Raw genomic sequence first — 24,338 nt, forward strand, 5'->3', positions numbered from 1 at the left:
GCTAGACTTGTTCCCACTGCTGACGCCTTGGCACTGACGTGTTCTACCTGCTGCTTAAAGTTGAGTCGGGCATCAAGCATCACTCCTAAATATCGAATATAAGGTTGTGATGTGATTTCTTGTTCGGCGACTTTCAGCTTAATTGTCTCTACCACTTTCCTGCTGGTAATAAGCACTGCCTCAGTTTTGTGTTGCGCCAGTTGCAGGTTCACTGCGTCCATCCACCGGTTAACGCGCTCGAAAGTGAGATCGAACACATGGTTTATCTCGTCAAGATGTTTGGCAACGATCACTACGGCTACGTCGTCTGCATATGCTACGAGTTTGACGTTTCTTGGCAGAGTTAGTCTTAATAGGCCGTCATACATAATATTCCACAGGAGCGGGCCTAGAACTGAACCTTGTGGTACACCTCCAGAAATAGCATACTCCCTTGGACCGTTCTTCGTGTCATACTTCAGGACCCTGTTTTCAAAGTAGCTTGCTACGATCTTAAGAAGGTATTCTGGTACATTCTTCTCTTGGAGGGCCTGCATGATGCATTCCCAATTGGCGGAGTTGAAGGCATTTCTGATGTCTAGGGTCGCCACCAGGCAATACTTCTTCGTTCCACCCTTCCATCTGGTGTGTGTGTGTGTGTGTGTGTGTGTGTGTGTGTAAGTATGTAAACCTCTTATAACTTTTGAACGGTTGAACCGATTTCATCGCGGTTGGTGCCATTCGAAAGGGCTTCGCCAAACTTAGATTTCATGTTAATTTGAACTGATTCGGACCGATAGATTTTGAGAAATTTGGAGAAATCTAAAAAAAAGTAAGAAAAAAAATTTTTTCTGAAGTGGTTTTTTTCGGGATAACTTTTGAACGGCTCAACCGATCGATTCCAAAAACTAATCAGCTCTCAACCTTAAAAAACCACGTCAATCGCCGCCAATCCGGTCAAAATCGGTTGATTCGTTCGAGAGATGTGCAAGAAAGAAAACCGAAAAAAGTGTTTTTTCAGAGTTACTCCGAAATTTCTAGTTTGACCAATTGAAACTTAGAAATTATTTATAAGGCTTAAAAAACTACGTAGAATGCCGCCAACCGCGTAAAAATTGGTTCATTCATTCAAAAGTTATTGCGGTATGAACATTCAAAAAATAGTGTTCTATGAAACTTCTATCAGACTTTTGAGCTCAAAGAGCTCAAAAGCATATAAAAGGTATCTTTTTGAGCTCGGAGAGCTTAAAACAACACACAGATTGTACTTTTGAGATCGAAGAGCTCAAAAAAGCGGCCAGGTATTAACGGAATTAGCGGGAAGTTGCAGGGATGGCCTTTAGGGTCAACCGTTTTCCTAATTTTTTTTTTATGAAATTATCAGTAAAACAAATTTTTTTTACTATGTTCAGAAATTATAATTTTAGTATAAAAGATAGGTGGAACGTGACTATTAATGTGTATCCAATTAAAAACAAAAGACGGTTGGGTTGTCAATAGATCGATGTATTGAGTACCCATTAAAAAAAATATAAATATTCTTACACAGAAATAAATTATTTAATAAAATTTTTAAAAATTATTTATTTGCTAATTGTTAACTTTTGTCTTTGTTTTGTTACATTAAAAAACTCTAGGCTTTTAATAATTAAATGACAACAAAAAAATACATGACAAATTGGAGCGCCAAAATTTAAAATGACAATAAGATGTTTATATTTTATAGAAATCAAATTATTTATTAAATTAATTAAAATTTAACATAATTATATTAAAAAAAAAAAATTATTATCAAAATGTAGAAAAAAAAATAATTTATCTAACATTAAAAAGATAAAACTTTAATATTTGCCGTTTAAATTTTTAATAAAAATAAATGTTCATTAAAATTATTAGAAATTTTCTATTTATTTAATTAAATAAAATGTGAAGTAATTAAAAAAAAAAAAAAAAAAAATATCGTCAAGAGATTAGAACCCAGTTTGCACGGGCGCAAAAGATAACACTCTAGCCGCACCGGTAATCAGTGCTTATAAGCCGATGATTCAGTTTTACATATAAACTGTATTTGAGAAATTACAGTTGTACCCAGGATAAGTGAAATATTCATGTTTTTTACTTATAACTATCTTAATTATGATTGAAATATATATATAAGCAATTAAAATAACGATTTATCATTTGATTTATTTATTTTAATAATTTTACAAATAAGAATATTGGAATTGTATTTTACTATATATTTCATATACTATTGTCTGATTATACTATACAAGTTGCTGCTGCGCTCACAGCACCATCGGCCCTAAAGACCCTGACTCAGAAACTATCCGACTATTATTTTATACATACGAGTGCGGACCCCCTGGTGGTACACGATCTCTCACTCTCGAAACGAGTATTGGGATAGTAGCTAGGCGGTTGTGGACACCTGGACTTGGAGGTACTCCTCGTCGGAACACCTAGGGGTGATACGGCTGGGCGTCGGGGTACCTGACACAATCCCGGTGTCTCTACTTTGGTAACCAAGCTTCTCTTGGTTAATAGAGGGGGTTAGGGGGAGATTTAGATAGATTCGCGGTCGCGACGCGTTGTCCCCGTAGGCTACAGTAGAAGCACGGCTTGTCAAAAGTAGTATTATTGTATATATTGTAATTTCGAGGTTAGATTTAAGTAAACATGCGTACATTGTACAGTTGTATCTTGGTGTATTATAGTTATTTTCGATTATTATTAACATTTATCACATTATTATTAATATTTATCTTGTTATTATAAGTATTATATTACGTTTATTATTGATATAATAATTATCATTATTATCATTTTATTTTTATGGTTTATTAAATGAATAAATTCAATCTTATTTTTGAATTCTGTGTTATTATTTGCTTAATAATAGTTAGTATTAAATTATCTGTGTTGCGTGATCCTCATCCAGACCCTGGACCACGGCGAGCTCGAGCACGAGGAAGTCGTGCTAGCACACGACGAGGTGTTAAACCCTTCCGCAACGTCACAGGTAATTTTTGGCCCTTGAACTAAAGACGTGAAATAAAGAACCTCAGATTAGAAGCGCGTTTGTCATCTGAGGCAGTTTTTTATTTTTTTTTAATATTAAAATTGAAATTTTTAAAAAGTAAATTATTTTTTATTTTATCTGGGTTATTTAATTTTTTTTGCTGACAATATTATTATTAGAGCAAAAATGAATTCAGATATTAATACGGGTGATACAAAAACCTCTTTCCTGTGGGCACTTAGAAAAGCAGATATAATAGCCGAACTAGCGAAACGTAGTATCGAAGTCGATCCATCCGAAACCGTAGCCGAATTAAGATTAATTTTGCGTGACCATCTCGTGAGTTTAAGAAACGCGCAGGGCAGTAGAGCGAATAGTGTCGCGGATTTAGTTAATGACATAGATAACGCGGAAATCGTGGGTGACAGAGACGCAAAACAGACAACAGATCCAAACGTAGTAATCGCACAGGAAACTGACCCAGATCAAAGTACACCGACTCTTAGAAGATCAAGCCGTATTGATACAAACTCGCACACAGTATCTGATAATTCCGAGGACTACTCTGAGACGGAAGAAATAGAAGAATTGCGTAGGTTAGAGAAAGACGTAAAAGAAAAGACCGCGCAATTACAAGAAGAAAAGAGAGAAGAAGCAGAAGTACGTCGAGAAACTGAGGACAGATTGCGTGCGGAGTTTGAAAAGCAACAACGGTTAAAACAGAAACAAGAGATACGGTTAGCAAGAGAGAAACAGATCGCAGAACTGAGAGAAAAACTAACAAGCCTTTCAGACAGACAGAGTGTGAGAGACGAATCGCGAGAAATATTGACAGATAATTCCACCGAATTAAGATCCTTAATTAGTCAAGAACTATGGAAATTTATTCAAGCTCACGGTTTATACACTAATTTTGAACCAATACAACAAACAGCAACGGTAACAGACGGGCGTGAGGTATCTTGTGTGGGTATTGTAAATGTAAAGCTAAGAGTAAAAGATAGAGATAGAAAGTTACCTTTCTTTATCATGCCAGACTTTTATGGAGATATGCTATTTGGAGTCGATAATTTGGGTACGCTGAATTTTAGTATCAAATTAGACCCAGAGACCGGGAAGATGAGACACGCGATCAGTATGTGCACGGTTGTAGACGCGGTAACAAAAGCAAAGATGGAAATCGAGAGAGAATTTATTTAACGCAGAGATAGAAGGACCGATCACATTAACTGAACATGTAATTAAAGTAAAACCTGGAATCGACCCAATAAAATTTCGATACTCACCAAAGAATCCCGCGATGCGAAAAATTATTGACGAGGAGGTAGATGAGATGATTAAAAAAGACATCATCCAACCGTCTAATAGCCCTTGGACCTCGCCAATAGTACTGGTCAGAAAGAAGAACAAAAAATATCGATTTTGCATTGATTTCCGAAAAATCAATGAAGTATCCGAGAAAAACGCGTACCCTCTACCTCAAGTAAACGCAACTTTAGACAAATTGAGAAATGCTAAATACATTTTATCAATCGATCTTGAGAGTGGGTACTGGCAAATACCATTGAGTAATGAGAGTAAGCCAATAACAGCTTTCGCAGTCCCTGGTAGAGGACTCTATCAATTTAAAGTCTTGCCTTTCGGTCTACATTCCGCTCCAGCAACCTTTCAAAGAACGATTAACAGTATCATTGGTCCCGAGTTAGAACCGTTTGTATTCGTATACTTAGATGATATAATTATTATCGGTAGGACATTAGGTGAACACATGGTAGTATTACGCGAGGTATTAAAAAGACTTCGGGATGCGAAATTAAAGATAAATACCGAAAAAAGTAAATTCTTAGAATCGCGTTTAGTTTACTTAGGCCACGTAGTAGACGGAAATGGTATTAGAACTGACCCGGAAAAAGTAAAAGCGATAGATGACGTCAAAACGCCGAAGAATGTTAAAGAGGTACGACAATTTGTTGGTATGGTCTCATGGTATAGAAGGTTCATACCAAATTGCGCAGAATTAACGAAACCATTGACAGCTCTTACGCAGAAGAAGAAAGTTTGGCGATGGGGTGAGAAGGAACAGGAAGCATTTGACACTCTAAAAGAGAAACTAAAATCGTCACCAGTGTTAATGCCCCTAGATTTTGATAAACCTTTCACCCTACAAACTGACGCAAGCCGAGAAGGGCTTGGTGCAGTTTTGACCCAAGAGACGAATGGAGAAGAGTATGTCATTGCGTATGCTAGCAGATCATTAAATAAAAGCGAAATCAACTACACGGTGACCGAGAAAGAGTGTTTAGCGGTGGTATGGGGTATCCAAAAGATGAGGCCTTACCTCGAAGGCTATACATTCAAAGTAATAACCGATCATCAATCACTTAAGTGGTTGACACTCGAAAGTCCAGCCGGTCGTGTAGCAAGGTGGAGCCTATATCTCCGACAATTTGACTTCGAAGTAGTTTATCGACAGGGCAAATTGAATAAAGTCGCGGACGCTTTATCAAGAAGTAATGAGAAACAGGAAGATGATAATGACACGAATCTGCAGGAGACAATAGTAGTCGCGAGCATAGAAGTAAACAATAAATGGTATAATCGCGTGAAAGAAGGGGTATTGAAATATCCACACCTTTACCCAGGGTTCTGTGTTAAAAACGACAATTTATATAGGCATGTGCACCACAGTCTAAATTACTCTGAGCGAACTGACGCATGGAAACTGTGTGTGCCCGAAAGCAAAAGAACCCAGGTAATGCAGGAAAATCACGATGAACCGACCGCTGGTCACTTAGGAGTGACCAAGACGATTACACAAATTGCGCGAAGCTACTATTGGCCTCGCATGTATCAAGACATTGCTCGTTATGTCCGAAATTGTCAAAAATGTCAAGAGTTCAAGCCACAACAGCAACCGGGTAAGATGGGTATAGTAAATGCGACTCGACCATGGGAGGTCGTATCCATCGATTTAATAGGTCCCAAACCGCGGTCGTCGAATGGGATATGCTATGTACTAGTAATACAAGACAAATTTACTAAATGGGTTGAGATCCAACCCTTGAGACAGGCTAAAGCTGAAGCAATAGTACGAATATTGAAGGAAAGAGTACTTCTACGATTCGGTAATATACGCGTGGTAATCTTGGACAATGGTAGCCAGTTTATAAGCAAAGAGTTTACCTCGTTATTAAAAGAATACGGGATTGAACACATGAAGACCCCCCCGTATTCTCCGCAATGTAACCCGGTCGAGCGGACAAATAAAGTCATTGGTACGATGATAGCTCAATTCATCAACAAATCGCAAAGATCGTGGGACAAGTACCTACCGGAGTTAAATTTCGCGATAAACACATCAAAGCACGAATCGACCCAATTCACCCCCGCTTATCTTAACTATGGTCGTGAGATACTTCCTCCAAACACCCTGCGCACGACTTGCGAAGGTGGTCAAATAGTTGAGGATTATAATCACTTAGATAGTTTAAAAATTTTAAAGGAAGCGATGGATCTGGTTCGTCTAAACTTAGCCAAGGCTTTCACTAAACAGAGTCAGCATTATAATGATAAACATATTGATTGGTACCCTAAAATTGGCGATTTAGTGGCTCGACGTGAGCACCACTTGTCGTCAGCTATAGATCATTTTTCCGGTAAACTTGCCGAGAAATATTCCGGTGGTTTCACGGTAACAAAGCTCATTAGTCCGAATATTTTTGAGGTAAAACGTGACACAGAGACACATATAGTAAATGTGAAAGATCTTAAACCTATTAATCAGACGGAAAGCCCGTGCATTATTTTAGATTCGTTCTATTAATAACACCAAGATACAACTATTATTAATCTTCAAAAAAAAAATATTTATTATTATATTATATTGCAGATCATGTTGATTATTGTTCATTATTGGTTATTTTTATCTTAAGTTGGCATTGGTATATAAATAATTATAGTTACGTCGAATCAGTCATCGAAGGAGGAGAGTTAATAGAAGTCGTCAAATCGGTTGCGAAAAGGTACTAAGAGTAGAAAAGGAGGATGAATATTGAACAGCTGGCAGAGAAGGTCTAAAGAGGATTAAAGCCTCAAAAGTTAAAAGAAAAGTTAGAGTTGAAAGCGAAGTGAAGAAGAAAGAGAAAGAAATAGAGGAGCGTCCAGCGAAGGCACCAACCACGCCAGAGGAAAGATTAGCCCGCCTCAAAACACGGGCAATCAAAAGGAAGCGTCTCGAGGACTCCATGGCCATGGACCTCGATGACGTGGTTGTTCCGCCGAAAAAACCGGCTCCCGCGACCAAGAAGTCGGCAGTATCACCAACTGTCGATCATCATCATCGGGGAGGCTGGCAAGCGGAACAACCATCCGTTAACCCAAAGCCAAGAAGACCAGCAGTCATGTTACGGCAGTCTGCTCCGGCATCAGGCAGGACCGCCAAGGTCCTCGAGAAGCCAATTGCTCCACGGGAAATGCAACGTGCAGCAATTCGGTCTGTACAGGAACAAGTGAGGACAAGGATTACAATGATTGTTCCTGCTACATCAACATCGACAGAAATCGAGGCCCCACGGCTACATCTAATCGAGCCCAGCCCACCAGTGCTTGAATATCAGCCAACTTCAATCCACCAGCTCCAGTCAGCTCCGTCAACCCCACGACCAGAGTATCCTTTGGGTCCGACTCTGACCCTGACTCTAACGTCGACACCACATGGCCAGAAAAATAAGAAGAAGCGCTATTTAGAGCGTGGGGAGGACGGGAAGATGTACCAGGTCGAGGAGAGGGGAGGTCGGATTATCAAAACAGAGAAACCATCGAAAACGATACCTTCCAATCCAAAACACAGGAAGGTTGTAGAGAAACCTACGTCTACTACTTAGTACCCGAGTAACTACCCGACATCCCAGATCCAGCAGCTAAGGACCCGTCTCCTGGGGTTAGAAGAAGTCCAACTGCGGGGGGAAAGAAGATTTTCAAGTTCTTTTATATACCAATGACATTTTTAATTTTTAACTTCCCGCTAAGAAAATCGAAGATTTTCAAAAATCGGGAAGTTATTGTTTTCACCCCGTTTTGCAAAAATCGAGTTTTCATCAGATCTCGACGTTTGAAGGTCACAGGAAGCTTCCCTGACTATCCCCGCGAGGTTGTCACGGTGTCTGTATGTGTGTGTGTGTGTGAAAGTATGTAAACCGCTTATAACTTTTGAACGGCTTGACCGATTTCATTGCGGTTGGTGCCATTCAAAAGGGCTTGACCAAACTTAAATTTTGAAAACTATTTGGACCGATTCAGATCAATAGATTTTGAGAAATCTTAAAAAAACTGAAAAAAAAATTTTTTCCAAATGTGGTTTTTTTGGAATAACTTTTAAACGGCTTAAAGGTTCAATTCCAAAAACGAATCAGCTCTTAACCTCAAAAAACCACGTTGATCGCCACCAGTCTAGTCAAAATCGGTTGATTCTTTCGAGAGATATCGTGAACGAAAGAAAACCGAAAAAAGTGTTTTTTCAGAATAACTAAAAAATTCCTATTTTTAAAAGCAATTTTTCGATCACTTTTTGTCAGATCAGCTTGAGCTTCTGAAGCGAGTGGTACACTTATAGAAGAAGTCTTGAGTGCTGTGTTGTGCAGATATAGAAGGTAAGAATATTACTTTCTATATTAAATCTGTCCTCGCAGTAGATCTTTTTGAGCCAGACCGACCTGAGGTACTTAGGTTAGCGAATACCCCCATTGCACGGCTGGGCATTTTCGAGGGATTGTGGTACACGATCTCTCACTCTCGAAACGAGAATTGGGATTTTGATCTCTAACGCATTCCCTCGGACTTATGTTCTTCACTTCAATGCTTGCTAATGTCTGCGCTCGATGAACGGTGTTGATCTCACCTAGCACTTCGTTGTTCTCTTCGATGAATATTAATTATTTAAAACCGAAAAATTTCTCTCGACAAAAATTTTCAATGTTCAGTCTAGTACACAACAAAGAGATATGAAGCAGAGGGAGTAATCGAGGTAGGTGAACCGATGTTTTTAGTTTTCTCTAAACAAGTTGTGCACTCTAGTGACCATTGAGGTAACTACATGGTTATAAAATTACACCAGCACACAAAAAAAAAAGTTGTCAGTACTTTTGACGGGACCCGTATATCTTTATGTATTTCGACCCGTACACCGTCAAATTTTCGAGAAAACTGAAAAACCGAAAAAAATGACGAAAATCGGCAGTTTAGGGGATTTAAAAATTTTTTTTGACCTAAACTAAGCATGATTTTTATGTATTTCGACCCTCTTAATACTTATCTGAAGTTTATTTAGGCCATAAGCCATTAAAAGTTTAAGTAAATTCCAAAAAACCCTGAAAAATTGCAAAAAATTCCAGATATTGTGTTAAAAAAAAATTTATAAAATTAGATCAATCATGATTCTCATGTTTTTCGATCCACCGACTATAAATCTAGAATTTATATGGCTCAGACATCTCTAAAAATCTAAATAAATGGCAAAAAACCACTGAAAATCAAAATAAATGAAGTCCGTTATGATAAAAATCAATTTTTAAATAAAAATAAAAAATCTGCCATGACGACATACAAGCCGTTAACCCAGGGACTCTGCCAGACGGTTCTGTTGCCCGCCGTCACCACGTGGAGATGCCCTGGTTACAGGCACAAGCATTCAAGCAAGAAATCAGGAATGCTTAAAATTGCGATGAAAAGAAGGAGTTCCGAAAATTCATCAGTGTACTGACCAGATGTGAAAGGTTGTATTGATTCATCTAAGATAAGTTTGATAAGATAGTTTTAAACGTATATATACATGAACAGTAGTACAATAAAGTGTCTGATGAATCATAGCGCCATGCGTTGTAACTAACTCTTATCCGGAGAACATATTAAGAAGACATCGTATCAAGCTAAATGCCCTTTACTACTGTGTATAACTATATGTATATATGTATATATATACACTCAATATACTGAGTATTGAGTCTTCAGTTCACGCAATGCGTATATTGGAACTTAAATCAAGGGTAGTAGTACTACTAGTAGTACTACGTAGCTACGTAGCTTCACTATTCGAAAAATAATTGTTAGTTTAACTTAATTCAATATTATTATATTTCTTCGATAAATTAATTAGAAAGAAAAGTTTTTCACCTCTAATAATAATATAAAATCCCAATATTCAAGCACCACTTCGAGTACTCTCTTGATTCTCTTAAGACTTGTTTTCCAATTATCAACATCGCTGACGCTCATATTGTTATTTCAGTATTTTTTATCATTTTTTTTTTATTAAATTTGATGATTTTAACTTTACAGTTTACACGTACATATATACATATATATATATATATATATATATATATATATATATATATATATATATATATATTTATATACAAAATTTTTTTTAATTCAACATAGTATTTCGAATTATATCATCTAATTTATGATCTAATTATTTATATTGACAACAGAACGAAACTTATATTTTTTATAAAAGTCAAGTTCTTACTAACAAAACATATAATTACATAGTTAAATGGAAAAAAAGGATATTCATTTCTCAGAAATCAATCAAGCAATTTATGTATGTCTCTATTTCGCCGCAAGTTATGAACCGGGGGCGTAGCTCAGATGGTAGAGCGCTCGCTTAGCATGCGAGAGGTACCGGGATCGATACCCGGCGCCTCCAAAATTTTTTTGTTTTAGCGTTTCTTTTTTTGATCAAAATATTCAAAAAATATATAAATAATATTATTTAGGTATTCAATATATTCAAAAATTTTTTATTATTATTAATTGTAGGTTTGATGTCGGATCACGATGAATACAGTATATCTCAACCACCACTTGATTACAATGGATCTAAAAGAACAGGATGCCCTAAAAGTGCCTTTGACAGTCAACCTGCGGGAAGATATGATTCATCAATTACATTACGACAATTACGATCAGAAATGGTTCGCATGACATCGGTGCAGGATAAGCCACTCGATGGTTATATCGTCACATCTAATGATGATCATCAGGTACTCTTTTTATTACTAGTCTTCTTAAAAATATATTGTGAATTTCTTATATAGTCTCTGCTGATTGATAAAAATTTTTATTATTATCTCATTTTTCTTATTTAATATCGGCAACAATCAGACCGTGTTAATCAGTATAATGAACAAGGACAGCACATGGATGGGTGACCACTTGTATAAACACTTAATTTAATTGAACTTGATTTTATTTATATTTTAATTCATTAAAAAAGTATAATTATGTCAATATTGCATAGCTGTAAAATTTATTGTCGAATCATTTTACAAGTAGAAAATAATCTTTTCGAGCCCAGAGATAAGTAGGTACATTATATTTTAAGCTCAAAAAAATCAAAACTTTGTTGAAAATTTTCTAAGCGTTTTGATCTCGAATATAGCAGGAAGTTCCAGGAATAGCCTCTGCAAGATTAATCGTTTTTCGGATTTTTGTATTTTTTTGAATAACTTTTAAATTTTTTAACTTGTCAGTATAAAACCTTAAATGAATAGTAATAAACAATTATGTCTGAACAAAAATTTTTGAAAAATCATCGAACAGATATGTCTGAATTCTAATATCGGCGGTCTAATTAGCAATTGGTCTAACTCCTTATTTTTTAGAGGGTGATTTTTTAACAATTTGATGTAGTAATAGTCCAATTATAAATTATTTGAATGATCCTAACCAAAATATTATACCTCTATTAAATGTTAAATGGTTTTTTAAAGTGATAATAAATTTCGAACTAATTGTATTTTCGTACAAATGGAAGATTCTCTAAAATGGAGTTAGACAATTTGCTAATTAGAACGTCGATATGCTATCGATGAAATTAAAAAAAAAATCTTAGTCAAAACCTTACTGCTTGTTACCATCTGTATATAATTTTCATACTTGGAAATTGCGTTGAATGTGGCCAAACAAATCAAATTCGAACATCATGTTTCAACGTTATAATTATTCAAAAATCTGTAGAAAAAAATATATTTTGTATTTCTTAACGTTTGAACTACAAATTATGCTTAGCAAATTAATATAACTTACTATAAAATCAATTATAAATAGTAAGACATGAAACAATTTTTGAATTATAAATAAATAAAGATTGCTTTGATTTTAAGAATCTCTATAATTACGTATTTCTTTTCAGTTACACGAATTAAAAATATCATGATTTATTGATAAAAAAAAAGAAAAGATTTGTTTCGTGTTATTAAATCGGATAATATTAATCATTTTTTTATTTATTTTTCAGAGTGAAAGTGTTTCACCCCATGACATGAGACGGGAATTTTTAACAGGATTTTACGGAAGTGCTGGAGAAGCTTTAGTTACTTTGAATAAAGCAGTATTATGGGCTGATGGAAGGTATCATCTCCAAGCTGACCAACAACTAGACTGTAATTGGATTCTTATGAAATATGGTCATAAAGGAGTAAGTAGTAGTACACTGAAAAAAAAAATTCTTAACTGGAGTGTAAATTTTCTTGGCTCAAGAAAATATTAAGGAAGGTTGAAAATTTCTTGAATGAAGTCAAAGTTTCTTGGGCCAAGAAAATTTTCTTGAGTCAAGAAAATTTTTTCTTGCTCCAAAATAATTTTCGTTTTCCTTAAAATTTTCTTGGCGCAAGAAATTCGTTTTTTATGTGTAGTTGTTATGAATAGTAAACACTCTTTTTATTCATCTTTAATACATCTTGACTCTACATTAAAATTGATGCAACCAAGATATGTAAGAATAATCATTGTTATCTAACGCGAAAACGAAAGTTTTGACTGAAATGTTAACTTGTAGTAAAAAAATTCGTCATCGATAAACTACTTACTTTCAAGAATATATATTTAAAGAGCTTAGATCTTGAAGCAAAATTCTTTATAAAATTTTTAAATACATCCAATATGCAATAATATAAGTATTTTTAAGAATAATGTCGCAATTTCTTGAATGGTATATTAAAAGTAAATTGCTACTTTAAACATACACTCAAAAAGAAAAAATTTTTTCCAAATATTTTTGTGATTTATATTTGAGTCAATATTTGAAATAAGTAGTTCTCAATAAACGATAAAAATTCTTATTTACTCAACTAAACATTTCGTTTATTTAATTAGTTCCGGAACTACCCCGCAAAATTTCTAATTGAAACTTCTTCCACCTAATAAGTTTTCAAACTTCCAAATTTTATGTAATGCATATTTAAAAAATGAATAAATTTGATCAAAACATTTCATAAAAAAAAAAATAATCATTTTTCAAACCAACAGAATTTGTATTTTATTCAAGGTTCCATCTATAACAGAATGGTTGAGGAATGAATTCAGCAACCGTACCGATGTAAGAATAGGAGCAGACCCAATGCTTATTCCAGCATTCGTATGGGAAACATGGGAAAAAGAACTAGGTATAATTATTTGTTTAATTATTTTTTTAATTAATTAATATCAATAACAATCAAAAAATATTTTTTGTAGCACAGTCATCGGTAAACCTCATAGCAGTATCCACCAATTTAATTGATTTAATTTGGCAAATCGGACGTCCAAAAAATAATACATACGCCGCTTATCCATTAGAAATAAAATTTGCTGGGAAAGCATGGCAAGAAAAAGTACGACAAATTAGATTAAAAATGGAATTATTTGGAGCAGATGCATTGGTTATAACTGCTCTCGATGAAATAGCTTGGTTATTAAATATTCGTGGCTGGGATTTACCAAACACACCTGTGTTGAAATCTTATGTAATTGTTACTCAAGGTTCAATTTATCTTTACGCTGAACGACATAAAGTTTTGCGGTCTGTCGGTATACATTTAAAATCTGATGGCTGTTACCACGCAGACTGTGTCAGGTAAAATAAACATTAATTTTTAATTCATTGTTATAACTTACAACGTTATCAATCAGTTATCAGTAAAATTGATTAAAATATTAAACAAATTTTCAATTATTACATGAATGTTTAATTTATAGATTAAAAAGTTATACAGACATTTGGAATGATTTACGGACAATGTCTCAAACATGGAGTAAAGTATGGTTGCCATCTTACTGTGGATACGCTCAAGGAGCGTCACGAATAATTTACATATCCGTACGTACACACAAGTCCATTTTTCTTAATTTAATTATTAATTCAATGAATGTGATTTTTTTTTTTGTTTTTTTAATATAAAAACCTACCAACTCTTCATGAGTTCCTCTTACACAACTCTTCTTTATTAGTCACCTTCTCGCTCGCAAGCACGATCTCAGTAAACGTGAAATGTACTAAAGGTTGCGTGTGCGCGCAACTCACGATTTAGAAGAGATAATCCTAGTAACAGCGATACTCTCAATAGCATGATATCCTGTGCACACAGGGATCGTTGAGCTTAGCTTGATCTTCCCGTGACGCGTGGACACGCCCCAGTGTGATGATATACTAAAGATAATCTCAACCCAAATATCCTTAATTATTGTCATTCTATTTTGTAATTTACATTTGTTGTGATATTCTATCAAAACTAACTTTCTTTTGCAATAAATAAGTAGAAGCTATCTATATCTAAACTGCTTTCTTGTTATGTTTTCACACTTACTTTTACCTTCTCACGCGACAGCTAGCGCGCAATATTCTTACGTGTGGAATGAATAATAGAAGGTAAACGCGTTATTCGAGCTATTACTTCTTTACTAACATGTTATCCGGAGATGTAGGACGCCTTGGCGCCCGCGGCATCGGAAAACACGGAGCAGATCTCACCCGTTTTCATATATTAATATCTTTTTATTTTTATCTTCCCTCTATAAAATCTTTTGTAGTAAAATATTTTTACTATTGAGGCGATAAAGTTTAAATTGAAAAATATAAAACTAAAAAAAAACCAATATTGTCACTCTAGTAAATGAAAAATTTTTACTTTCTACCCTTGATGCACCAATAGCATGCTATGAAATTTGCCAAATACATAACCAAGTCATATGTTGCAATAACGATTGAAAAATAAGCAATAACGTATATAGTACTTTTTTATAAAATTGTATTTTCATTAACTAAAAATTCTAAAATCTGAAAATATTATTAACGACATTCCCAACAAAACGTTGGTTTAGAGCTTTACCTTTTAGCCGGTTAAGCCAGTTAAAAAATAATTTCTTTCAGACTTGAACTGGTTAAAAAATGTTAAACTTGAAGAGCAATCTTTACTCGTTTTATTTTTTACGAAACTTTGAATAATAGATCTGGAAAAAACCCTCGATGAATAAAAAAAAAATAAAAAAAAGTCATTTTTTTTTACTGTTTTCAAATTGAAATTGCGAATGAAAAAAAAATTTTTTTTCTTCAATTGTCTTAACAGATTTTTTAAAAAATTTATTCCGGTTTTCGAAATTGCCCTTCAATTTTCTGTATGGTCACTAACTGTTGAGATATCAATAGATGAAGACAAAAGTATCTTTTTTCGTTCAGTTTTAGATTTCTCCGTCATAAATGGACGTAACACAAAAATAAAAAATGGGAATTGAAGTTAAATAAACAAGCTATCTGGTTTATATGTTTGTTTAATCGAAAAAATTTTCCGATCCCGTAGATCATAAAAAAAGATTAAAAATTTTGAAATAGTATATTACATACCTAGGCCAGTAAAATAAGAAAAGTCTCAGATCACATGTAATTATCGTCCGAAGCGAAGCTGAGGTCGACAAACATGTGATCTGAGACTTTTCTTATTTACTGGCCAAGGTCAGTATTGGCTAGGTGCACGATAGTGCTGCCCTCATTTTTCATGCTTTTCCTATGTTAAATCAAACGGAGTAATTTAGTTCCAGTAGCCGTCATTAGCATTAAATCATGCTGTTCCTATAACATTTACACGTAAAAGTGGTAATCAGCGTCAGCCCTCCCCACCATATACTTCGCACCCTGCCAATACTATTCTTCTGTTCGACAGAGCCAGAAAGCGGCAACTTCGTTGAGTGCAGCGGCCCGAAAGTTGGCGCTTTCTGGCTGGAGGACCAGCTTCTAAAGCTTTTTTACTCATTGTTTGATAAATACAAATTTTATATAGGGCTCATTCCATGCCAAATCCTTCTACTGTTAAATTTTGCCGCTCTGATTTAGCTGATATTTCACTGTATCATTTTATACTCTTTAAAAAAACGCCATTCGGCCACACCCGATATGGATAGGTAGATTTCTTGGATTATTTTGATTATTTTTTTAATTTTCCGTACTACTAAAAAAATTTTTAAAAAATTATCTGAAGTGGGCAAGTATAAGCTTAATGTGAAGATAATTATGTGAACTTTAACATTCATTTAATAGATTTAAGCTATCTTTTACGGCTAAGAAATTATTTGAAGATAAAGTCTCGAAATATATGTATTGGAAAATTTTTTTCAAATTTTTAAAGTAGCAGGATGAGTTCGAAAAATTATCAAAATTGTACGAATAATAGCATAAATTAAAGCTAGTTACGTGAAATTTAAAATAAATTCGATAGATTTGACTTATCTTCCACAGTTTGAAAATTATTTCCATAAAATTGACAGAATTCTAATTTTTTTGAAAACCAAAAAAATTTTTCAAACATCCACAACTCATAAACTAACCGGTCGATTCTGCTCATCTTCGAACTTGATCTTGGTATTGATTCACAGAATGAGCTCATTCCATGACGATCGGTTGAGAACTGAGAGCGCAATCCTGCTGACGTGGCGCGTTATATCACATATAATATATAAATAAATACATGTATAAACTTTTGAGTCAATGCTGTTGCCAGTGCTATTTTTCGACATTACTCGATCACATGAAACACATTATGACCAAATTTTCTTAAAATTCCGACATGAGACTGGCTACAACAGGTAGATTTCTAAATAAATCTACCTAAAAATGTCCATGATTAATTTTCAAATTTTTTTGATCATTTAATCAGGAGATACAAATTTTTAAGAATTTTGTCAATTACTTTTTTTTTAAATCCATAAGTTGATGAAAATTAATCAAATTTGAAAGATTTCTTTTATTTAATCGTACATTTTTTTTCTAAATTTTCTGAAATATAATGCCAAAAATGAATCATAGCTTTTTTTATTAATTTTTTTTTGTAATTTTAAACGTTAAATGTGATTTTTTTTCAAAAATTTTCTAGAAAATACTACTAAATAATATTTCTACGAATTTTAAAAATAATTTTTTTTTTTATTCGATTGTTTACTAAAAATATGATCTTGATTATCTTATTAGATACAGTTCAAGTACAAGACTTATATATAAAAGTAATAAAGAGTAAATAAAAATAAATAAATCCAGTATCAATACGATTTTTATTTTTATCTTCAACATTTTTCCATTTCTTTCATTATTTATCATATAAAGATTACAATTAGTTCTTATAAAACAATGATGATTGAATTACTACTGAGAACAGTAACTACTAAAAATTAATAATAATGATTATTTACTATATCAACGTTGACCGAAATCTTTTAAATAACTCTGATCCTGATAACTTATTAGAATTGTTCATTACCAATGTCATTGCCTCACTCGATGAATTTGCACCCCTACGATCACGTAAAATTGCTCGGGCACCAAACCCGTGGGTCACTAAGGAATTAAAAGAGAAATGTAGGGTACGTGACTCTGTGTATAAATGTGCAAAAAGGAACAACGATGCTGAACTCCTTAAACATTATAGACTACTTAGAAAAGAATTAAAATTGCAGCTAAATAGTGCCCGTGAAAATTATTTGAGGAATGAGTTAGTCAATCTCCCACAATCAACGAATGTTTGGAGCAAGTTAAAACATTTAGGCTTAGTCAATAGATCTTCTTCCTCTCCATTGAAACATTTCGATGCATTAGATCTTAATGTTCATTTTGCAAATACAGTTAGACGGCATCCCGCTTGTGACTCTGAATTTGTTCAATCGTTGGAATCCATATACAAAAGTCAAGTTACCTGCTCTTTTAATTGGTCTAAAATTGACATAGTAGATGTTACTAAAGCATTGCAGATAACATTAGGTAAGTCCAAGGGTAAGAGTCCTGATGGACTGGATCTCCGTTGGCTAAAAAATCTCATTCCGCAAACCACTATTTTTCTCACTGCGCTCTTTAATAGGTCTCCAGATACTGGCATATTTCCACAAGCGTGGAAGTTGATATACATTATCCCATTAAACAAAGTCTCTCCACCGCGTTCGTTATCTGATACTCGTCCGATAGCTAATACTTCGCATCTAAGTAAAGTATTTGAACGAGAAGTAGCCAATCAAGTGATGAACTATCTTGAGGACAATGAATTGCTTGATAACTATCAATCTGGCTTCAGAAAACATCATGGTACTCAGCCTGCTTTGTTAAAACTTGTAGATGACATCAGCAAAGCCATGGATAATAATAAACTGACGCTCTTAGTCTTGTTTGATCTAACCAAGGCTTTTGATTATGTTGACCATAAAGTTATTTTGAGAACCTTGGTTGAATTAGGCTTCTCTATTGATACAATCACCTGGTTTTTTTCATATCTGACTAACAGGAGTCAGTCAGTGGTAGATGAACAAGGGATTCCGGTGGGTTTTGTTGAAACCACGTCTGGTGTTCCTCAAGGCTCGGTCCTAGGACCTACAGTAGCGCTCAAAAGTATTTTGACAAATATATTTAATGGTTTAATTAAAAATAAATATGAAACACAATAATCATTTATTTATTTTTTTAACACTTTTTGAATAAACTACAGAATAGTGTCAAAGAGGTTCTTATTCGTAATAAAAGAAAGTTTAATTTTTAAAATATTAGGAAAATGGTGGCTCAAAAGTATTTTGACATTTTTGAAAAAAAACTAATTTAACGCATAATTATAATTTACAGCAATAAATATATTAGTATTTAGTAGCATATCCCTTGGCCTTTATGACAGCCTTGCATCGCTTCGGCATTGAGTCGATTAATTTTTGTAATCGACTTATTGGAATTTGATCCCACTCATTTTTTAGAGTTTCAAACAAAGCGTTTTTGTTTGAATAATTTTGGGTTTTTACACTACGTTTCAATTCTTCCCAGAGATTTTCTATCGGATTCAAGTCGGGACTTTGACTTGGCCACTCAAGAACTTTAACTTTTTCACGATTTAATAAGTCACTAATATGCTTTGATCTGTGTTTGGGATCATTGTCTTGTTGAAAATACCACTTAGCTGGCATGTGATGTTTAGCATATGGTAACATCTAAGACTTTAATATATTTGCATACATGAACCGATCCATTTTTCCTTCTATTCGAACTAATGGTCCAACTCCAGACCGTGAAAAACATCCCCAAACCATCACACTACCACCTCTATGTTTAACTGTGGGTATTTGATACCGATAATCGTATTTTTTGTTTACTGGACGCCGAATGTACTTGATACCATCAGATGACATTAAATTAAATTTACTTTCGTCACTCCATAAAACTTTAGACCACTCTAAACTTGACCACGATATATGCCGTTTCGCGAACTCAAGACGAGACTTCCTGTTTTTTTTTTCGATATTAAAGGTTTTTTAGCCGGTCTTCGGCCATATAACCCTAGGACCTTTAAGCGTCATTTAACAGTAGAAACATGAATATCTACGTTATATTTTTCTTTTAATTCATTTTTTATCATTACAGCGGACATCCGTATTTCATTTGCTGATAACTTTTTTATAATATGATCGATGTAAGAAGAAGTTTTTCTTGGGCGGCCTGTTCGAGGCTTACTTTCGACAGTTTTTCTTTTGTTATAGACTTTATTCCATAAGCTAACTAACTGTCGAGACACTTTAAACAAACGAGCAACTTCTGTTTGTTTCAATCCTTGTTTTAATGCATTAATAACGGCTTTTTTAAAATCACTAGAATATTCCTTGCACTTAGGCATATTGAAGTAACCACAACAAGTAAATATATGTAATAATAAAAACTAAGGAACAAGTAATCTGCGAGAGTTTTTCAAGTTAAATGCGTGTCAAAATACTTTTGAGATTACGGTAAGTCAAGTACGTTCGGTGGCGCGGTGTGTAAACAAACAAGTTGTAATTTGATACGCTTAAATAGTCGCAATTACACTACTCTACATTATACTCAATACATTTTCCGATAGGCTTTTATTTTAAAAAAATATTAAAAAATTTTATGTTGTCAAAATACTTTTGAGCGCTACTGTATATTATTTTTAATAGTTATGAACCTAGTAACTAAACGGCTGGCATTTAGTCGATATGGTCTATTTGCCGATGACACATACATCTACTTACATTTCTATTCGTATCAGCTCCATGAAGCAATAAGGCTGATAAATGTTGATGCCCAAGCTGTTGCTGATTGGGCCAGAGAGAATGGCTTAGAAGTAAATCTTCTTAAAACAAAAGCCATGCTGTTAGGATCAAATAATAGAGTGAAATCTCTTATACGTGAAGGATCACCCCCTATCATCATTGATGGTGTGACACTCCCGTATACGGACTCGGCTAAGTGTCTTAGACTCCATTTATCGAGTGATCTATCTTGGAATTTTCATGTTGCAAAAACAGTAAGCAAAATAAACTCTACATTATATAGTCTGAAACTACGTAAAAATATTTACACTGCTAATATAAAAAAACTTTTAGTCTCAGCAACTATTTTACCCTTAATTGACTATTGTATTATTGTTTTAACAAATTCATTATATGAAAATGATCGTAAACTTCAACGTGCGTTAAACTCAGCTATTCGCTTTATCTTTCACTTGAAGCGTGATGAACACATCACGCCTTACAGACGTGAACTTGGTTGGCTATCTATTAAAAGTCGCCGTATTTATTATGTTGCTTGCTATTTTTATAAACTTTTAGACATAGAAAAACCTTGCTACTTGCGAGATTTATTCTGTGAAGATCTTACTGTTAGGCACTCTGAAAGATTAGCAGCAAATAAAAACAGTAGTTTCAAAATGCCGAATTTTGCTACAACTCATTATGAATATTCTTTTGTTGTAACAGTCATACGTCTTTGGGATGAACTTCCAGTAGACATTGTTAACTCATCTAGCCTAAAAATCTTCAAGAATAAATTGTTCGATTACTTATTTAATCTGAATATTTAATCTCTATTGTCTTATTTACTATAATTGGTTAAATCGTTTTATTTGTTTACTATTATCCGAATTAAACTCTTATTTTTAACATTGTTACTTAATATGTAAAATCGTTAATATTTATAAATACTTATTATATCAATTTTGTTATTATTTAGGTATAGCAAATAATCATTGTATAATTAACTGTTAAACAAATTTATGTACTTAATTTCTGAATATTGCCATCTAGCCAAATTGGCTTTGGCATAACAATAAATTAATCTAATCTCATCTACTAAAAATTAATAATAATGATTATTTACTATATCTGTAATCAATTTTATCTGCGATTTTTATATCTTTACCTATAAAACAAAGTGCTAGATAGGAAATCACTTGTTAGTTTTGTTGCAATCCAGCATCATGATTCTCAAATTCGTAGTAGCTTTAGTATTTTACTTTATTGCAAGTGGTAAGTTTCTTTTTTAATAGTATTGTTGTACTATTTATGAACACATATTAACATGCAATAAATTGTCAGCACTGTCAAGTCAACTTGATTTGACGGAAGGGTCACCCAGATTATATGAAAACTCATCCTCGATTAATCAGCCAGCACCATGGCATGTCAGTATCAGAATCAACGGCGTTCATTTCTGCAGTGGAGCAATTATCGGCAGGGATTGGGTGGTCACCTCAGCTCAGTGTATTGCCAGTTGTACAGGAACCAACCGATTAATAACAATCCAAACTGCAAGCGCAAATTTCACCATAAGTGGCAGTATTCACTCTATTATGACATCCATCATTCACGAATCATACTCAACAATTAATTGCAACTTACCAACAAATGACATTGGGTTACTTAGAATATCGGATTATTTCAATTTAGATGGGCCCCATGCACCAAAAATAATAAACTTGAACAGTTCGTTTACTGCGCCGCCCGATAGAAAACTCAATATTTCTAATTGGAATCAAGATTTGGTGGATGGTAAAATTTCTACCAATGTTGAAGTTAGCAATTGGGCAATACTTAGTAGCCAACAGTGTATACAATATTATTATTCTATGAGTGGTATTGATAGGAGTCGATTTTGTGCAATTGATATAGAAGGTCCTACAGGAAATCCTTGTTCTATTGGTGATACTGGCAACCCGGTGGTTTTAAATGGACAATTGGTAGGAATTAAATCATGGAAGATGAACTGTAATTTACTGCCTCAAGCAGCATCTCTCTTTACTAATGTTGGATATTATTACTCTTGGATTAAGGGTAAAGTTGGAAGTGCTATAACTAAAACGATTGATATTTCTATGAAAAAATAATCATGTACTTAATCATTATTGTAATGTAGTACACTAGAAGCATAGTGTAGATATATGTGGAACGTATATAAAAATATTTTCAACTTCTCACTATGAAGATTGTATATTTTTTTAAATAATAAAAAAGTTATTGTTTTCACGCTGAATTTCAATAATCTATTTTTCATTATCCACAATTGAGGTCCACTAAAGCTATGCTATTTTTTAAAGGATGTCTAAATATATGTGTGTATAATTTTTTCAGGTTCAATCGGCTGCTTTTGCTTGTTTAATTCGGTGATAGAAGATTTACAAGCTAAATACGATAAATATAATAAAAGTATCTGATAAATACATATAATAACAGATCTGATATAACCTGAATAATTCCAAATATGAACATACACGGAAAATCAAAATTGTAGAAAAAAATTACAATTGTCACATCGTAATCCAGAACCAAGCTTTCAATATCTTCACTCTAATCATTTTAAAATTTACGATTTTACATCGTAAAAATCTGTATGTTGACTTATTTTATGCACTTTTTTACGAATAACATCGCAAACTTTAAAATGTAAAATTATGAAAGTGAAGATATTGAAAGCTTGGTCCTGGATTACGATGTGACAATTGTAATTTTTTTCTACAATTTTGATTTTCCATGTAGATCCGAACAGGAACTGCGATTTGTCGGAATGTTTAAAATACATTCAAAGGTTTTCCAAATTTTCTATAATACTTCCAAAATTTCTAGAGTATCTTGAATCAATTTTGAGTCTGTTAAAAACTTTTAAATCCCGGCATTGTTCATGATTATCGACTTGAATACATAACATACACTCTGCATTAAAAACGTCGTGGATAAGTTTAATTTTCGGATTTTTTCATAAATTTCTTTCTCTGTCGCTTCTAATAGCTGCAAACTACAGTTAGCTTAAATTATATATAAATTAGAATATTGTTTATCACTTAATCACTTCTTCATAAATAATTTTAATCCTTAAAATTTTTTAATAATTCTTATCAGATTCCAGTTGAAAAACGATTTCCTCATCCATCACCAATAATTGAATTACGAGCAGTAAAAAATGAAATTGAGATATTAGGGATGAGAAAAGCACATTTACGTGATGCAGTGGCAATGTGTGATTTTATGGCTTACATGGAAGAACAGTTGAAATATAAAACGACAAAATGGGATGAAATGCAAGTGGCAAGGGTCGTTAATGAATTTCGGCTTGAAATGGATTACAATCAGGGTATTTCTTTTCCAACAATAGTGGGATACGGGCCGCATGCCGCGTTACCTCACTATGAACCGATCGATAGTACCAGTTTGATGATTGAATTAAATTCAACGTTAGTAATAGACTCAGGTGGACAGTATTTGGATGGCACTACTGATGTTACAAGAACAATACATTTTGGTGAGCCAACACAAGAACAAAAAGAAGCTTATACACGTGTTTTAATAGGCTCTATTGAATTAGCGTCATTAATTTTTCCAAGTAGTTTAAGAACAGATCAACTAGATATTCTGGCCAGACGTCCTCTGTGGGGCATGGGTAATGATTATATGCATGGAACTGGACATGGTATCGGCCATTTTCTATCTGTTCATGAACGTACGTTCATCATACGCTTTAATTATTTAAAATATTTTGATTATTAATACAGGATAATTCGTAATTATTGATTTTGTTGCAGCTCCAATTAGCGTATCGTATAATATGAATGCTACGCCAACAGCTGGTTGTACGTGTTATTTAAGCCCAGGCAATTTTTTATCCAATGAACCAGGTTATTATAAAGCCGGTGATTTTGGAATACGTTTGGAAAATATACTAGAAGTTGTAGAAGCAGATACACCAGTACGTCAATTCATTTTATGTTTCATAAATTAG

At 33.7% G+C, this 24,338-nt stretch overlaps 2 protein-coding genes, 1 long non-coding RNA gene and 1 other non-coding gene across 7 annotated transcripts in view; 3 read left to right on the plus strand and 1 right to left on the minus strand.

The window, feature by feature from the left end:
• LOC123271819 (xaa-Pro aminopeptidase ApepP-like) overlaps nucleotides 1-24,338 on the plus strand; it is an 84,930-nt gene that overhangs the window by 59,180 nt on the left and 1,412 nt on the right. For 2 of the 3 annotated variants that reach the window (XM_044738274.1, XM_044738264.1), the window contains 7 exons: nucleotides 10,823-11,046; nucleotides 12,303-12,482; nucleotides 13,332-13,449; nucleotides 13,520-13,898; nucleotides 14,021-14,141; nucleotides 23,462-24,059; nucleotides 24,142-24,305. In XM_044738274.1, coding sequence (XP_044594209.1) covers nucleotides 10,823-11,046; nucleotides 12,303-12,482; nucleotides 13,332-13,449; nucleotides 13,520-13,898; nucleotides 14,021-14,141; nucleotides 23,462-24,059; nucleotides 24,142-24,305 — 1,784 coding nt within the window. The remainder of the gene's footprint in view (nucleotides 1-10,822; nucleotides 11,047-12,302; nucleotides 12,483-13,331; nucleotides 13,450-13,519; nucleotides 13,899-14,020; nucleotides 14,142-23,461; nucleotides 24,060-24,141; nucleotides 24,306-24,338) is intronic. The other variant, XM_044738284.1, reaches the window with a different exon arrangement.
• Nucleotides 10,637-10,709, plus strand: Trnaa-agc. The gene has a single exon. It is a non-coding gene; the product is annotated as a tRNA-Ala (tRNA).
• LOC123272115 lies at nucleotides 18,493-21,021 on the minus strand. Of its 2 annotated transcripts, XR_006511028.1 has the most exons (4): nucleotides 20,920-21,005; nucleotides 20,693-20,845; nucleotides 20,311-20,625; nucleotides 18,493-18,662 (listed from the first exon to the last, which is right to left on the minus strand). It is a non-coding gene; the product is annotated as an uncharacterized LOC123272115 (long non-coding RNA). The 2 variants fall into 2 exon arrangements; XR_006511027.1 differs by having other exon boundaries at nucleotides 20,693-21,021.
• On the plus strand, nucleotides 21,465-22,591 carry LOC123272019 (trypsin-like). The gene is made up of 2 exons (XM_044738620.1): nucleotides 21,465-21,595; nucleotides 21,665-22,591. Exons 1-2 carry the CDS (start codon nucleotides 21,547-21,549, stop codon nucleotides 22,450-22,452), a joined length of 837 nt encoding a protein of 278 aa, XP_044594555.1. The 5' UTR covers nucleotides 21,465-21,546; the 3' UTR covers nucleotides 22,453-22,591.

This window comes from Cotesia glomerata, linkage group LG1, assembly GCF_020080835.1.
Source record: "Cotesia glomerata isolate CgM1 linkage group LG1, MPM_Cglom_v2.3, whole genome shotgun sequence".
NCBI lineage: Eukaryota > Metazoa > Arthropoda > Insecta > Hymenoptera > Braconidae > Cotesia > Cotesia glomerata.